This window comes from Coregonus clupeaformis, chromosome 3 (genome assembly GCF_020615455.1).
Source record: "Coregonus clupeaformis isolate EN_2021a chromosome 3, ASM2061545v1, whole genome shotgun sequence".
Lineage (NCBI taxonomy): Eukaryota > Metazoa > Chordata > Actinopteri > Salmoniformes > Salmonidae > Coregonus > Coregonus clupeaformis.
Window position 1 is genome coordinate 26,670,469 of NC_059194.1, and position 18,343 is coordinate 26,688,811.

At 39.0% G+C, this 18,343-nt stretch overlaps 1 protein-coding gene and 1 long non-coding RNA gene across 2 annotated transcripts in view; one reads left to right on the forward strand and one right to left on the reverse strand.

The window, feature by feature from the left end:
- LOC121543112 overlaps positions 1-18,343 on the reverse strand; it is a 123,003-nt gene that overhangs the window by 38,566 nt on the left and 66,094 nt on the right. The window lies entirely within an intron of this gene.
- Positions 7,604-12,593, forward strand: LOC121543104 (zinc finger protein ZIC 3-like). The gene is made up of 3 exons (XM_041852804.1): positions 7,604-8,879; positions 9,801-9,964; positions 10,317-12,593. The coding sequence occupies exons 1-3, from the start codon at positions 7,889-7,891 to the stop codon at positions 10,497-10,499; spliced, it is 1,338 nt and encodes a 445-aa protein (XP_041708738.1). The 5' UTR covers positions 7,604-7,888; the 3' UTR covers positions 10,500-12,593.

Here is an 18,343-nt window from a genome sequence, read left to right on the forward strand (position 1 = left end):
GAGTTGTATTTAGCGGGTTTTAGTTGTAAATTATACAGGCCAATAAACCAATGTTCCCAAAGTAATAGTCCATGCGTCTTCGTTAGGTTATAGCAGGCCTATATTTTCCGTTAAGCCGTTTTGTGATTAGTTTGGATGCAGAGGTGCACATCGAATGTAGATTTAATTAGTCAACTATTATTTCTCAAGACTGTATTGTCCTCTAACTTTCAAAGTCCAGTTTCAACATTGTTGTTCTGACGTCGCACTCAAGGGACTAGGCCCAGACAATGGGAGCGTGAGGCCCACTTGACATAAAGTGCCGTGACATAGACAAACACCTTTGGTCAAACTCTGTAATTACTGTAACGCATGCTCATGTTGGTCGGCCTTTAACCTGGCGCATTTCCGAACAAAATTGCTGGAAAACTTCACGTTTTAGTCACTAGCATAGTAATTTGTAGCCTATACAAGAGTCTACACCGGGGTATCGAGGTTTTAGGGGATGTCTTCGTTTCCAAATAAATTGTAAAAACAAAAAGTAGATCAACAAACCAGACAAAAACGGGATTATGATCAATTACGCCCCATTGCCATCTGTCTCTGCATCAACTTTCGTTGAGGCCCACTATCTCTCAGATCCTCTGTCTATTTATTGAATATTGGCATTGCATATCGCGTGACTTTCTTATAATAATAGCTACATGCAACTTACGCATAAACAACAGACATCTTTACCTTGTGTCCTTGAACATTTCACGTAAACTTGGGAGTGTTGATGCGGTGGCCTATGGCTTTTAGGTTGCGATCAGCCACTGAATGTCAAACGCCCGATTTCTTCAATTTAATCAATCAAAATAAGTAGCTAGCCTATATAAAGCCAAAATAACATTGGTGGTGCTTGGTGGTTTATGTCTGGTGTTTTGTGAAGAAGAAGAAGAAAATTGACGCATAAAAATAGAAGAAAAATAGGTATAGACACTAAAATAAATAAATAAAATATTGCACAGAAGTGATATAGGCTACTGTCAAAATGAAGTGAGTCAATCCAGTTTATGAAGCAGACAATTCTTCAGACTTACTTAAAGCTGAATTCATGTTTCACTAATACAGTATACAAATCCACAATCCAAAGAAATGCCTTGGTCATCAATAAACTGAAACATTCTGCACAGTACAAAATGTATTAGTGTGATTAAATGTAGTACAGTAGTAGCCTACAGATCATGTGCACTTGTTATGGGGCAGTTGGCATGTTGACAGCCATAGGATGTTAGTAGTTTTATTTGAATATGAGTAGCTATATAGTACCCAGAAAAGCAAAACTGTACAGTATGCATGTGTAATAGCTTTGATTGCTAACTCAAGACATGCAGTTTACAGCTAAGTTGTGACTATCAACACAAAAAAGTAGTGTCACACTGAGAATATTGATTGCATTAATTGTAGAATGATACATGTAAGGCTAACAGGCCATATGAAATGATACGGATGATCACATTCAAAATACACAGCCATAGAATATAAACAGTGGCTTATGAGGCCTGAGTTGTAGCATATAGCCTCAGCAGAATCAAAATGCACTTGGCTTCAAAGAACACAAAAATGCTGTAAATGGTTGTTCATATATTATATTATATATATATTATGACAGCAGTTGAATATCAGTGCAATAACCTAATCGATTTGACCTAGACTTAACACTATTTAGCTTTCTCAATGTGTCTGCGATGATCGAATGCTGTTTAAAATGGCACCCATCGCCCATGTTAGAAAGGGCCCTCTGTTCAGCGCACAGTAAATTGCACGGCTGTGCATATTGTTCATGACCTGTTATTACGTAGTCCTATACGGTAATCAACAGGAATCATACCCAAGTAAGTGACAAACTACTCTGCTCAGAACCTTTATTACACTTCATGTATTTCATATGCACCCATTTAAAACCAGCCGAGGTGGAAAAAAAAGCACATGAAAAAGAACTGGTAAGTTCATAGGTCATCATTTTTGTGTGATTTAGACCATTTTGACTCTCTGATAAATGGTATCCGTGTATCCGCATGTGTGTGTAACCCTGTGTGTATCTGTGTGTGTGTGTGTCTCTGTGTGTATCTGTGTGTGTGTGTCTCTGTGTGTATGTCCATGTGTATCCATGTGTGTCTCTGTGTGTGTGTCTGTGTGTATCCGTGTGTGTGTGTATCTGTGTGTGTGCCTGTGTGAGAGTATTAACGTGTGTGTCCGTGTGTTCATCTGTGTGTGTGTGTATTCGTGTGTGTGTATCCATGTGTGTGTGTGTGTGTGTGTGTGTGAATAATGTGATAATGGATGAGAATATTCACTGGCACTGCACTCTTGTCATGACTTCATGAAATTTAGATGAATTAAGAGGTTTGGGGTGAAGCCATTTGCAGACAGATGTTCCAATAAATCACAGCGAGGAGTCAATTAGCCATATTGATAAACCATATCAAAGACGTGATTAAAAAGCCAACAGACAGTCAATGGTGCACGTCTTGAACTTGTAGTAGACTGAACTGACCACAAACACCAAAGCGTGTACAGTTACTTCTTGAACTATCATGTCTGAAATGTGTCTTTCCAATATTAACATCTGAGTAGAACATGTCATTAGCAGTGGACAGGTTACAAACCCTGAAAGAGGATGACTGATTAATACAAAAAGGTGTATCTTTGAGCGAAGGGTGCATCTATGTAACTTCAAAACTAGTCCCCCAAAAATTGCAGGAAATAATCGAAGCATTCCATCCCACTTGATGGCTAATGCCTGGAAGATCTGGCAGATTTGTACTGTATTCCTCCTCCATATCGTACATGACCTTCATGACCTTGGCTGCCTCAGAGTAGCAGAAGGGGTACTTGTGTCTTTAACATGGACAAACAGAGGTCAAGTGATATCATTTGTCCATGATGGGATGATAAACAACTTACACAAAGCATTCAAATGCTACAAAGTTTCTAAGAGCTTCTCCTTTCTTTCTAACCATAACAAACTACAGAAATAATCCCAAAATGGACTGGACCTTAGGTTAAGGTGTTATAAATATGAGTGCATGAACAAGTATACCCATTTGTTATAGTCCCATGGGATATATCCATTGTGTATTGTCCAATCTGTTCTAAGAAAAGATGTAGGGTTCAGTTCAACTTTGAAGTGTAATATGATGCTCTCGCTTGGTTTATCGCTCTGCTGATTTAGAGGTGAAAAGATAAGCCTTTCCCAGAAGCTGAGCAAAAATCTGTTGTTGTATTCACAAAGTGTATTTTTTTACAATATTTTCCAATAACAACCTGTGTCAAAACTTGCAACAGCATGCTTACTATGTTTTCAGATTCATACCCACATGCATCCCTAAAACAAGATTGGTTGAAACATGAGTGCACCTAAAATCCTACAAATATTGCAATTCATTACAAAAAACAATACATCAACACTACATATCAATAGTCCATTAAATTGCTAGTGTATTAAACACCATTTACCCATTTCATTTGAACTTCTTAATGTAGACAACAAAAGACTAACTCAATTACTGTTGATCATGCAATAAATCATCTTTATGCTGTGATTCAATTCAGCAAGAGATTGGGTAGTTTTACAAATTTGCACACACACACACACACACACACACACACACACACACACACACACACACACACACACATATATTCGATTAGGAATGAATTTGTTAACATTGAAGGTGAATGATATACAATAGTTTAGTTTTGGTGACTATTGGGTTAACTGTTGAGCAGGAAAGTTTCCTCAATAAACTTGTCGTGGGCTACTGCACGGGCGGCTTCAGCTCAAGCACCGCTACACGTCTGAGAGAGGCCCAGCCATGCTAATAACGGACAGCCATTGCACAAAGACATCTACATTAACCTGGAATTTGAATAGTTTGTCAAATATTTCAAATGTGAGCTATCAAATCATTTGTTTACCATGTCCAGTATAGTTTTCATTGATAATGTTGATAAGAAAAGTGCATTAGGCTTATCTCACAGTTTGTGTCCTAAACACAACACCAATATAAATTGCATATGTGTCCAGGTAAATTTGATAATATAGGTATATTTTCTGCAGGAACTTTGAATTGCAAGACTAATTAATTGTTCATTATCAAAGCAATGGTGCCATTATCAACTCAGAGAGCGATTTGTATAGCTAAGCAATAGTCTTGATAAATATTAGACTACCAGAATAGTGTTTCTGAGAAGCTCATGCGCATGCTCAGGACAAATATTATGAGCTTGCAACCATCTTCGAAAATGATTTCCTCGCTAAAGCTACATGAATTACCTTGGCAAATATAACACTTAAGTAAGGCATAGCAAGCAATAAATAGCCATAAATTATTTACAATTCAAATTGAGACAGTCCACTGTCTGCGGTTGATTGGTGAAAAATTATAATGTACAATCATGAAGAGATAGTATATCAATGTATCTGCAAGCAACAAACGAAAGCAAAAGAACTCCATGCATTACAATTTCAAATTTTAAAATAGGAGTGTTTGGCTGCACCATAAATGCAAACGAGTAGACAACAATAAATTATGTCAGCCAAAAAAAATAAAAAATGCTAAATGTTAGGCCTATACTGGCAATACAGACTGAACGACAGTGTTGAGAAACAATATATTGAGGGCAAAAGACACAGGCCAAGTTTTCAGTATCAGGACCTACTCTGTTACAATTGCAACAGAAACAACTTTTGGTATTCTTAAAAAAGTATTTGTAGATAGGCAAAAGTGGTAGGTTACGTTTGCAGTCTTATTCAACAATCCTCGAAATATTTGAGTATACCAAAACAATTAATGATATTGTATAATCTTGGTGACATCTGAGAGGCCTACGCTTTGATCATTCTAAAAGAAGCGTCGGAAGTGATTGTAATTTTTTTAAAATATCGTGATAGTAAGTCCAGTCATCCCTCTGTATGTGATCTTCAGTTTGTTACATCAACATGGCAAAATTGGATAACTTAACTTTGTTTTTTTGGTTTATGGTACAACCAGATAGGTCATGAAAGGTGTTGTTGGAAACTCAACTAGGCTATAGTATTTTCTAATGAGTAAATGTAATATAAATAAACTAACGTTTGATGTGGTGCTGTGCAAAGTTGTAGATAATGCTCGCATCTGAATCAATGTATTCGTCTGAAATTCAAGAACATTAGAGTGTAGGCCTTCCTGTAGGTCGTTTTTTGCATCACATTCTGTGTTTGGCTCTCTTCGGCTAGCAACAGTTGCTTTTGATTATTTGGTGAAGACAGTAACCTGTAACAACACACGAGGCCTTAGGAGGCCAAAGGTCGGTGAACCTCTCTTGCCATAGTCTAAACTCCAAGACTCCTAATACTGCAGCAAAGTTGGTTGCTGATAGAATTGAATTGTGTGCTCCGTTGTAGAGACAAGAGTGCACGTGCTTCTCATCGTTAATCATTTTATAGTAACACTCTCACTGTGAACATACCACATATAATAACCTTACAGAGTCCTTTCGTTTCAACAAGTCAATAAAATATCGAAGAGGAAAAGTTAAGAAAACTTAACTGCCTGTCACTTGTGAAAGTTCACAAAGGTCTCCATAAATCTCATGCTCTAAAGCTTCAAGGCTATTCACAGTTAACGCATGTTCTCCTTCTCTCACACAGTGTGTGTGTGTGAGTGTGCTGAGAGAGAGAGAGAGAGAGAGAGAGAGAGAGAGAAGAGAGTGAAGAGAGAGTAAAAGAGTGTTTGTGTATGTGAGTGTGTGTGAGTGTATGTGTGTGGGTGTGGGTGTGAGAGAGAGAGAGAGAGAGAGAGAGAGAGAGAGAGAGAGAGAGAGAGAGAGAGAGAGAGAGAGAGAGAGAGGAGGGAGGGAGGGAGGAAGGGAGGGAGGGAGGGAGGAAGCGCGCGCGATAGGGAGAAAAATGAGGGAGAGGGAATCATTCCGTTTTCCGTAAAAAATGTTTTTTGTTGAGTTTAGGAACGCAGCTGAGATCTATCTGCTCTAAAAGGAGCACAAACGTTTAACTTTCATGAAACAACATGACTGATAGGAGTAAATGATGAACATGTCTCTTAAAAAAGTTACCACAAGAAACAACTAAAGTTCTGAATATCATAAACAAGTGTCCCGAGCTGACTTTCAAGGAAAGCACAGATTCACACACCCCCACAGCATCCTTACAATTACTCCACGGTTGCTTTCCTTTAAAAAAAAAGTAGCCTCAACAATTTAAATATTGCATAAATAAGAAAACTCACCTTATAATTTAAAATACTTATTCTCGAAGAGGAATATGTTGTGGGAATGATTGCGGGGTGGAGGGCGAAAGCAGACTGAAGGACTGATTTGAAGATTTTTCTCTTTTTCTTTTTTCAGATGTCTAAAATAAAGAATGTGAGCTCCTTCCTGGGACAGATTGAGGGGAAAGGGATGTGAAAGGATTGGAGTTATAAAGCGCCGCTTGAAGCACTCAACGCGTCTCTGAACTTGATCAGATTTTATGTGTCCTGCAGCGAGTCAGCGGCTACCCTGTGAAACTCGCTCAATGGCACGAATTTTTGGATAAGCAAAAAATCTCAGGATATTACAATTACTGCCATCTTTCTTTCTGTCTTTTATTCTTGCGTCTTACACCCATTAGAGCTTTGCAAAAAAATGACCCCCTCCTTTCTCAAGCGGCTTCAAGAAAGCCACATTTCGGATCTCTGCCAACTACATTCATGTTCTCAGTTCATAAGAACCAAAATGCTCAGATAAAAAGATAGCTAGATAGCTAGATAGATAGCTAGATAGATAGATAGATAGATAGATAGATAGATAGATAGATAGATAGATAGATAGATAGATAGATAGATAGATAGATAGATAGATAGATAGATAGATAGATAGATAGATAGATAGATAGATAGATAGATAGATAGATAGATAGATAGATAGATAGATAGATAGATAGTGTAAACTGGAATGATTGTGTTACATGTGTATTTAGAAATAAACTATTCAGAAACATGTAGGCAAACGTTTACAAAATTATGCCCCACCAAAATGCACCAAATAAATAAAGTGTTATCTTTCTGCATAGAAGCTGAATTGTGTTTGTTGATTAAACAGCATGCTCTTGGTATGACTGAACTCTTCGACATTAATAAAAAAGGAAAGGCCTTGGTCATTATCTGAAGTTTGGATAATGGTATACTTTTTCCAAAAGTTGCAAAGAACCCAATTTTCAGAAACTTTGTTGCATTTCATAGCCCATTGGCCTATCTACAACAAACATTTGCAATGACTATTGGCCTCTGGTTTAATATTTACAGCTTATAATAGTGTTTAGCCAAATTTTGCAACGGTTTCTGCGTTATATCACGGAAAATAAATAATGCTCACGGTATTGAAGCGAGAGAGTGCTCCGATACCTTACCTGAAAAATAATGCCTGCACTAACCAATCAAAATAAACCATTGAGATGAACTGCCATTTTCAATAGCAAACCGTGCCAATCAACAGACATCTAGCCAATTAACTCCCTTCTTTGGCGTCACGTGCCAAAGGGGTAGCTGAGCTCTCATTGGGCGTCGTAGCACTGCCTCCCGAGTTCATTTATGTGCCGGGAGCGAGTGATTGACTTTATCAGTCCAAGGACATCATTCCTCTGGAAAGGGGGGGAAGTTTGATCCTCTTTCTCACGGATCCCAGTAACGGGAGTTTTTCTCCTCGCTCTGTAAGCGAAGGATTGTTTTTTCGTTGTTTTGGTGTTTTTACAGTAAAACAAATCTTATTCTACGTTTCAACGCACTGAAATCGGGTGCCCGTTATTCACGGTTAGAGTGAGCTCCACTAACCTGGGGATTCAGTTTATTTTTTATTTTATTTCGTTTTCTAAGTTCGTTTGAGCCCAATGACTATGCTCCTTGACAGCGGTCCGCAGTTCCCATCGCTAGGAGTGGGGGGTTTCGGAACACCGCGGCACCATGAGATAGGGAACAGAGATCCCGGTTTGGGACTTAATCCCTTCGCTGATTCATCCCACTCCGCAGCTTTCAAACTCAGCCCAGTGGCTCACGATATAACCTCCAGCCAGACTTCAGCTTTTACCCCGCAAGCCAGTGGATATGCTGCTGCCCTGGGACACCATCACGGCGGACAGGTGGGTTCGTACGGCGGCGGACCGTTCAATTCAACCCGGGACTTTCTATTCAGAAACCGTGGCGTTGGAGAGTCCGCTGCATCGAGTGCCCAGCATGGGATCTTTGCCGCTTCTGCTGGGAGCCTGCACGGACCTCCTGGAATCTCCGATAACCCTGGACATCTGTTGTTTTCAGGGCTCCACGACCAGGGCGTGAGCCACACTTCGCCAAGCGGACATGTAGTCAACAGTCAAATACATCTTGGTTTACGCGGGGACATTTTTGGAAGACCCGATCCGTACCGTCCGGTCGCCAGCCCTCGGACGGACCCCTATGGCGCTCAGCTCCACAACTACAACCATCCAATGGGGATGAATATGGGGATGAATGTGCCGACACACCACGGTCCTGGGGCCTTCTTTAGATACATGAGGCAACCCATAAAGCAAGAAATGTCCTGTAAATGGATAGATGAGAACCAGATGAACCGACCCAAAAAGACTTGCGAAAGGACTTTCAGCACAATGCACGAGATGGTGACGCATGTCTCCATGGAACACGTTGGCGGCCCCGAGCAAAGTAACCACATTTGCTTCTGGGAGGATTGCCCGAGAGAGGGGAAATCTTTTAAGGCCAAGTACAAACTCGTGAACCACATTCGAGTGCACACTGGAGAGAAACCATTCCCCTGTCCATTCCCTGGTTGTGGGAAAATATTCGCCAGGTCGGAAAATTTGAAAATTCACAAACGAACACACACAGGTAATTACTTTCCTCAAGTTTGCTGACAAACAACAGCCACACGTTTAAAGTTGCCTATCCATAGGCCTGTTGTTTTCATTGTGCATGGGGAAAAGAATAGGCCTAGGCAAATGTTGAGAGATTGTTGCATTTTATAGACTAATGCAAGAACGAGTGAAGGCCGCAATTTGGTTTGTAATTTAGGCTGGGATAAGAAATATGTTGGAACGAAAATATTATATTATTTTACGCACTGAATATTGCATTTGTTGAACGGTCGGATAACCTAAATTACATCTCAATATCAAACGTGCATATGTTGATGTTGTATTGTGTTGACATATTTCTCGATCGGAGAAGCTATTCTGCACGCTATCGAGGTGTTGATCAAGTTAAATTGTGTGTATTAAGGGAGAGACAGACACATACTTCCCCCAAACTAAAGTGTGAGCGAATTAGCTTAACTAGGACTACATTTAGACGGACTACCCACAGTGTGGTTTTGTGAGTCTGGCCCGTTACTCTCAGTCCTTGTTTACTAGGCTAGGCTATATGCTACTCCATCCTATACAAATCAGTGCAGCAGTTGGGTTGTAACATTGGACCCTATTTAAACACACTACGACAAAGCACACAACGGTAATATCAAATGATATATACTACATCAAAAATGCCTATAATAGCATTGACTGATCCATATTTGTGCACTTTGAGATGTAATTTAGGTTATCCGACCGTAGCCTAACAAATGTAGGCCTGTATTGAACATATCATGCATGCTGTTGCTATTCACAGAGCACTATTGTTATTCACAGGGCAGACTTCATCGATGGTGAATCAAGCCAGCATCACTATCAACTCTTGCATAGGCCTATGTCGGGATGGTAGGCTTATCACTCTACTGTGTATAGGGGTTGAACTGTGTTTATTCCATCTTTGCAGGTGAGAAGCCGTTCAAGTGTGAATTCGACGGCTGCGACAGACGCTTCGCCAACAGCAGTGACAGGAAAAAGCACATGCACGTGCACACTTCTGATAAGCCTTACATCTGCAAAGTGTGCGACAAGTCCTACACGCACCCCAGCTCTCTCAGGAAACACATGAAGGTAATTAACGTGTTCATTTCACCTTAAACACACATTAACACAATACACTCCCTTGACCCAGGGCTAATCAAAGAATCAGCCCCAAACAGCATCACTGCTATCTCACTGGTTTGGAGTGTAATAGAATGCATATTTATTTCCCAAATATTAAGCTAATACTTATAGGCTAAGTTAGAGAAGCAAATAGCGCTGCAATGCAATAGCAATTTGATAGATCAAAGGGTCAGTTGTATTGACTTAAGCTGTGTTGAGTGTGTGCAACATATTCAACGTTATTCTTCATGCTATAGGGCCTATAGACATATGCATATATCATAGCAACTCCTCTTGTTTTATTTAATTATTATTACAGGTACACGAGTCTCAAGGTTCTGAGTCGTCTCCAGCAGCAAGTTCTGGATATGAGTCGTCCACACCACCAGTTCTGGTATCAGCGAACACTGAAGACCCAACAAAAACACCACCGTCAGCCGTGCAAAACACGTCCGGGCACAGCGATGGACTCCCACCCAACTTTAATGAATGGTATGTTTGAAGTCATAACCAGGCTGTCAATGTGGACCAAGATTAAGGAAACCTTAAAAACTCACACCAACGTGTACACAAAATTGGATTGGAACAACACGAGGAGATGAGAGCAAGCCAGCAGTAGCAGGCCTTGTCCTTTCTCAGGATTGGGGTTTGACTTTTATTCCGAGGTCGAAGAAAACAAATAAATCATAAATAATGAAATAATACTTTCTAAGAATAAATAAAATGTTTTTTTTATTTTAATTTTTTAGTTTACAGATTTCAAATGATTATTTTATTTTTCATTTTATGTATTTTCTCAAAATTGTATTTAAAAATAAAGGAAAAAGGAATAATATTTCACGGTGTTTTATATAATGGTGACAAACTACTGTCGCCTTTCAATTGATTGTTAAAACTTCAGACAGTCTTAAGAAACGTGCCAAAGTCTTTGTCTTGAACTTGAACAAAAAATAAATCATAAATAAATATATACTCGTGAATGTATTTCCTTGTTTGATGGGGTCGAATCTGTTGTCAATGTCCGTTTTCAGGTGGAGAAATGTGGTATTAGGTTACGATTGTTGCCGTTGAATATAACGTTGCCTTTTGTTAATAACGTTGTAAATACATATCCATGCTGCCATATTTATCAATTTGTAATTTAATTATGGGTATAAGTTCTGAAACGTAAAGATATTTATGGAAATGTTTTCTAACAAGACTGTACAGATTTGGGTCATAACCAATTTAACATTGAACAAAGTGATTAACTCTAAAGCGCCAATATCGCGATTGTATCTTATTTTTAAGCAATATATGTGTCTTATTTGGATCTAAGATATCGTCTATATAAATATGATGAATGTCTATATAATGCACATTTTTCCATCACTTATTGTTTAGCTTGTGAGACCATTGACATGTGAATCATCAATTCTGTAAATCTTGTGAGTTGGTAAACTATATAAAACGGTTCTGTCCATATCCTTTTGGTCAAAGTAACGATTTTTTTTGTGTATTTTACTTTGATAGAATCAGAGAGTAGAGTTCAATTGTAGCATAATTTCAGTACACATTCGAACGATCCATCAGCTACTGCACTCGTCGCATTTACAGATGTTAATACCTAGTTCATTCATGAATTTCAAACCAAGGTGGCAGTATTTAGAGTATTTCAAATTCGGGTCAAATACCCAAACATATGAGCCAGTATGGCAGTCATTTATAGTTCCAACAATGTCTTTGTGCAAGTAGGCCTATGTTAAAATGTGTGCATCGGCAACAATGGAACTGTCACAACACAGTATCTTCAAAATAAAAGTGTTTTTGTCTGTCAGCTTGCATTGTTTTAAATGTAATTCTTCTGTGAAACTAAGCGTGTTATTTGTTATAAGTACTGTGGTGTTGCATATAGAAACGTTTGATTATACATTTGCTTGTTTTGTGTGAATAAGCTGTCGAGAAAACATTTTTGTGTGAACACAATTTAGTCTGGGAACACTAATAGATATATGTGGGTTGGGGAAAATATGTTCAGTGGCACAAAGAATTACAGCATTGCATTGTAACCTATTTTCAAGAATTGAATCTTATGCATACCACAAAATATATTGTGCTTATGAGAACGATTTCAGACCACCAGCACTACAAAATGTAAAAACAGTACCTCGTAAGTGACAGTGATAAATAAAATACGTTTATTTAAATAATTTAAGGAATATATGTTTTATATACTATTTTCTATACATTAATTTAAAAGAAAAACGTTTTTTCTTATTCCCACAACCCGTATGCCCCATGTCCTGACGTCAGAGCACATTTCTGATGTATAAACGCAGCTAGAATGTGATGTTGTAACACTTTCTGGGAGAAATGGGTCACGCTCCAAGTTATTCCTGAAAAGCAAAATGTTTTACTGATGAACTGTGTCACTGTGCCACAATCGAGGCAAACGATGATACAACAGCGAGCCTATTTGTTATTTAGCGGAAATAGGCAAAGGTTCCTTATACTTTTTAAAGTAGGCTATTGTTTGTTGGTTTGTTTGTTTTACCAACTATTTATGAAGAAATGTGAACATAAATTTTGACTGAAATTAAAAAATAATGAAAAATAACAGACTGCGACGTTTATCATTCTTTGTCATTGTTGTATTACTCTCTGCTAAGATCATATATACGTTTTATTTGTCTTCGAGTCTGTGAGACTCGGCACTTTACTTGAACTTGACACTGAGGAAGGCGCCATCTTAGCATCTTGTTTCTGGGGCGAGAGAGGGACAGGAAAAGTTATCGACTGTAGCCTACTTGGTGCTTTCTAAAAGGAGGTGCGATTGGGCGAAACATTCGCCTGTGGGAATGAAAGTGCCACTTAAATGGGATCACAACGTGAGAACTATCAAACAAACAACTACTAAAAAGCAAGGCAAGAGAGTGAGTCAAATGAGGACATAAGCTAGCGCGAAAGTATCGTCATACAGCATACTAGTCAGGCTGCCAAATGTAACCACTGAGCACCATATCAGTCGGTTTACGCATGCATGTGCTGAGTGCTGCTGACCGTTGACAATGTATGTATGGCCCACTACAGCGAGAAATAGTTTGAAAAACGTTGTAGTAGCTTATAAGCGAGGAGTCTCATGAAAGATGAATTGTGTGTAGGCTACTTCGCAAATATTAAATCATATAGGGTATCAAACTCAAATGAATGAAAATAAGTCATCATGCTAAACAACCTTATTTGCATTAACCAAAACCCTTGAAACAAGATTTGTTTACAAACTGGTAGGCTAACGTTTGCATTTTAATCTTCAGTAATAATGCGGGAAGATATAGAAGCCTATTGTGTTTGAATCATGATTTAACTTGTGATGATTGTTGGCTATGATTGTAAATTAATGTGGTTTGCTATAAGACTTATTTATTACTACGCAGTATTTTGGGCCCCACACTCACATAATCTACCCCCACTTCGAGCCCTGCCCTACCCCCATCTTCAAATATAAACAGATTTAAGAATTTATTCAAATTCCGTTTTCCCTCCTCGTGCGCAAGCGCACTCTTGTATTTCACAAGGACATGTTTTTCCCTTACCCATGCAGTTCAAGTTCTTTCTAACCGACCGCATGACGTCAAAAAATGGGACAGGTTTTCCCTGCGAGTAGCTCTGTGAAACAGAACGCTCACGAAAGCTGAACCACGCATTTATGATGATGATGGCATAACGGAAGAATAGCCTAACTCATACCTTATGCAGGCAAATATAACTTAATACAACCCGATAACTCCTAACATAATCGTGTTTTGAGATGATGAGAAAACGGGGTGTATCCAAAAGAAAAACATGAAAGGCTCCTTTATGAGGATTCTCAATGGGATTAGAAAGCACTGGCAGTCACGTGGTAGGAGATGCGTAGCGGTTGTCTGACAGTGGTGTTTGTGAATACAGTAGTAGGCTCTATGTATGTGAATAGCATTAATATGAAGTGTTCATTCATCTCGACATATGGACGGGGATATATTTGGAACCATAGAACCGCTTTGGCACCGCACGGCGCACACAATCTCTCCACGACTCTAGCGCTCACAGTCACAGATGTGCTCTCATCATATTGGTAGTAGCCTAGTCATTTTGAAGAACTATCCTGGCTATAACGAGGAAACAAACTGGCAAAGTCTGCATAAACTGTTACAATTTTATTCATTGAAAACTAAACCAACGCACCCTTTCCCCCTTCATCCACCAATCTCAATCTCATAGCATGTGCTGGCTAAACGCGGAAGCACCGTCTATAAGAGGATAAACCGATACAAGCAGGTTCCAAACCCTTTTTGTCACGCAACCGAGTTTGTGATCTTAATAAACTCGCTGGCTAAAAGAGCTCGCGCAAGGTATGCTGAGTGAGAGTGTATCAGAGTTTGAGTCTGGCACGCAGTGCATGGAATGGGCTACATTCTTCAGATTCACGTTCTCCTTTCTAAATATTTGAAACCCAGCAACTCACGCCTCCATCAAATAAACTATAAAGTTTAACCTATTGAGGTATGTGGAATTTGGATGGTGCAGTGTTTGTGTTGGGTTCTCAGTGATACAAGAAAGTTCAAGTGGTCAAAAAATCTAGGCCTATATTCAGTTGGGCCAAATCTTAAACTGGTCTCTTTCTTAACGCAATTAAAATCTAAAATTACGCACAAGACAATCAAGTTCCAACATGTTTTTTTCGGGAAAAAATAAATATATAAAAAAAAATCAGATTCCTCAGAACATGTAATTGGCCACTTAGTTGTAAATCGTTTATTAGGCCTACTAAGTTTTTTATTGAGTGATGCTGTTGTGCATGAATAAAAACCAAATGTGTTCATTTGGAGATGGAATAAAACAGGCGCCTTTACAATAATACAACTAAATGTAGTGTTAGAGCCTTGAAAAGCCTGCCATTTTAATAAAAACAACTGTTAATTTCAAGTTTCTTAAACTTCTCAAATCAGTGAAAACAATGCTATCTTGGGACACTATTACGCACATGCGTAATTAGCTCGTTATAACCTCAGGTGGATTTAGTATTCGCGTTAAATGCGACGCATTGCAACAATCAAAGTAACACTTAATAATATCATGACATTTGCATACAGACTAACAGTCATCAGAGAATTACCTAACTATGGCCCATCGCCATCGATTTGCACGACCATCATTATAACCTGCTTATCAATTACTGATGCTTATTTCATCTGCAGATCGAGGCCTGTTGAATATGCATAGGTTTTCACTGAGAACGGTAATCCAGGATGTGTGTCTTAATTTTGTTACATGGCTTTTGTGATGGTAACGACGTGGCACAATGGCATTGTTACTTACTTCGATCACTCCTAAATGAACTATTTAGAAATATTTAAATGTCCAATTTATTTAGCAAGTTATCGGAAAACATTTAATTTGCAATGTTAAGTCTGTGCCTTTACTAATGGGAAACTATTCATACAAGTTACAAATTATTAATTATATCGGTACAGGTATTCTTTGAAAACAACTCTGTCGCTTGAAATCATTCTCTAAACTATTCAGCACACCAACAGTAGGCCTACTTCCTCCTTTCACACGCACATGCACACACTTTTACAATCAGATACTTAAATGCTTGAAGTTTATGCAGATAAGATTTTGTTTGCACATTTCCAGCTAATTTAGCTTGACCAGCTTCCTATAAAAACAGATGAACGAAATGAACGAAAACCTTAGCAAACTTTCTGTTGATCCTCTCTGGTCTCTCATGTTAGGCCTACTGGAAAGAACACGATACAATGGCACACAAAGATATCAACTCAATAGCCTATTAACACTGTCTGCTTCTCAAGTTTCCAGCTCATGGTGTCATCATAGTGTCATTAATTCAATATTGGGACCCCCCACCCAATGAAGCAAACGCTCTACCCTGCAAAGCAGATGTTCAGCTATGGTGAAGTACATTTGTCTTTCTGACAGATATATTTCAACACTTTTCAGAGGTGCTAAATGAGCAATTTACATAATTTTTTATCCTTGCCATTCCCGAAAACAACTCCAAGCCGAATTACCCCCGTGCCCCGTAACTCATCGCTTGAAGAAGTCTCTGGAGAGAGAGACCACCTTTCTGCCTGGTCTCTCATATGATTTCAAATAGACAAGGGTAATTACACCTAATTATTGAAGATGGTTAAGCATGTCACATGCATAACCATCCAAAAATCTATTGGTAGGCCTAACCATTGTGCCCTGTTGAAAATGCCATCCATACCCGCTTCTCATCACTCTCCCACCCATATGTTTATACGCATTTGTAGGACCTTGCCATGTTTTCTTCAATTAATCTCGTGTATTTGATTTAGTTTAGCTCAGGTTGTAACGAATCTGGTCTTTGCAAACATTATAGTATTCAGCTGTTGTCTCAACCCGCATGGGCCAAAGTTTGCTTCAATAAAGTTTGCACCTGAAAGCCGCCCTGTCTTTTGTTATTGGGCCGCGAGGATACCCCACTGTGGCAGTGTCTCGCCTGGGGGAATGGGTAACAGCAGATCACTGCACTCCCGCCTACCTTAGCCTTTCAAAATGAATATCTAGGACAATGCTTGTTAATATCTCTCATTTGAAACGGTGAATTAGAAGTGGGGGTTCCAAAGTCTTTCCATTAAGACCTGAAAATACTGCTAACGGGCCAAAGTAACTTTCACGCAAGTTAGAGGATGTTTGAATGGGAAGATAAGAGTTAACAATGTGGGCATTGAAAATGTGTGGCAGAGCTGTCAACATGCCTACAAGCGCGCCCACCACCGCTCCAGTTACGCAATGTGACGCGCCACAAGATCCACAATTTTCCGAGGGGTTTTAATGGTTATGAACATGATGAGGCAGATCAATTCACTCTCCACGAACTGACTAATGAGTTAACTCAATTTCAATTCACACAAAAAAATTAATAGGCCTATACGAATCTGCTAATATAATAACCTTTTCACAAGTCTTCATCCAGAAGATTTATCCAAACTATGACACAGATTATCAAGGAATGTGATCTAATACAATTTACAATTTTGTCATGGAGCTGTCAATCAGAGTAAAACTGTTCCAAGACAGCTGAAACTATGGTTGCATACTAGTTATGTGTGATATTCCCAATTGCTTTTGCGCATTCCAGAGAGAGAGTTGCCCCCTGCATCTCCATCCAGTTAATCCAGTAGATGCGTCTGCTCTGCTCCATTGCATTTTCCTCTGTACAATTTCCATCACATAACACAACTGTAAACAAATGATTTTGATATGAATTTGTTTTGTCATATAGGCTTACTCTGGTTGTTGCGGCATATCTAATCACCATAAAATATTTCTGGGATGGATCTCCCCAATATCCCACTGGCAAGTGATGAACAAAGGATGAACTACATCAGTCTGCTGTTATCATTCCTTATCAGATGGGCCATTCTTTCAACATGCAATAATGGCGTCTTCTATGAAAACAAACATAATTTAAGAACTTTACACCTCTCCAATATGTCTAACACAGGGTAGCCTAAGTCAAATGTCTAGAAATCCAAAATATAAGAATCATGTCTGACTATGGTCAAATTATCCAATTTCTGCTCTCGTGCAGTTTTCAGTTTCCACGCAAGGTGGTAATATGTTTATATGTATAATGTGAGAAAATAAAAACACGTGTCCATAACTCATATAATGTCATAGTGAAAACAATGCTCTCCATTTCACCCACATGAATCAGTTATGAGTCCAATTACTGTACATCACACTTAGATAATCAATTTAAGGGTGTTTTCATTATTTCCTTAAAATCAAATTAATTGTATGACCACCAAGACTCTTATCAGGGGACATTATGATAATGTCAACTTTTATGACTCATGATCCACATGGATTTCATTTTCCCCCTTTATAATTACAGAATGCTATTGCACAACCAAGAAAGGTCCCACTTGAACTTTAAATGTCCAGGAAAACATAAGTAACACACCATACAGTATGTATACACTGAAGGATGACCATCAGCAAATACATTAAGGCCACAGACAGAGAGAGGTCTAGCCAAAGGGGATGCAACAGAGACAACACTGTGAGTAGTGGCTGATTGAGAGGGGAAAGGTGAACAGACACACTGCTCCGTCACCTCTTCTCTTCCAGGGCCATGGATGATGACAGCGGACCAGAGAGAGCATGACAAAGTGGCAACATCATATGATCACAGTTGGGGCTAAAGTCTTGCCCTGGGCAACGGACCCCTTGCACCAGTAAATAAGAAGGCCAGAAGGAAAAGACCTCAATGAGAAAACAATGCCTCAGCTTCACACATCCCAGGGAGTCAGAACATGGGGTGAGAGAGGA

Bases quoted from the DNA above. Each gene is read 5' to 3' on its own strand.
- LOC121543104 (XM_041852804.1), top strand. From the start codon at position 7,889: ATGACTATGCTCCTTGACAGCGGTCCGCAGTTCCCATCGCTAGGAGTG. The intron at 8,880-9,800 runs GTAATTACTTTC...CCATCTTTGCAG, and splicing joins TCACAAACGAACACACACAG to GTGAGAAGCCGTTCAAGTGT. The intron at 9,965-10,316 runs GTAATTAACGTG...TTATTATTACAG, and splicing joins CTCTCAGGAAACACATGAAG to GTACACGAGTCTCAAGGTTC.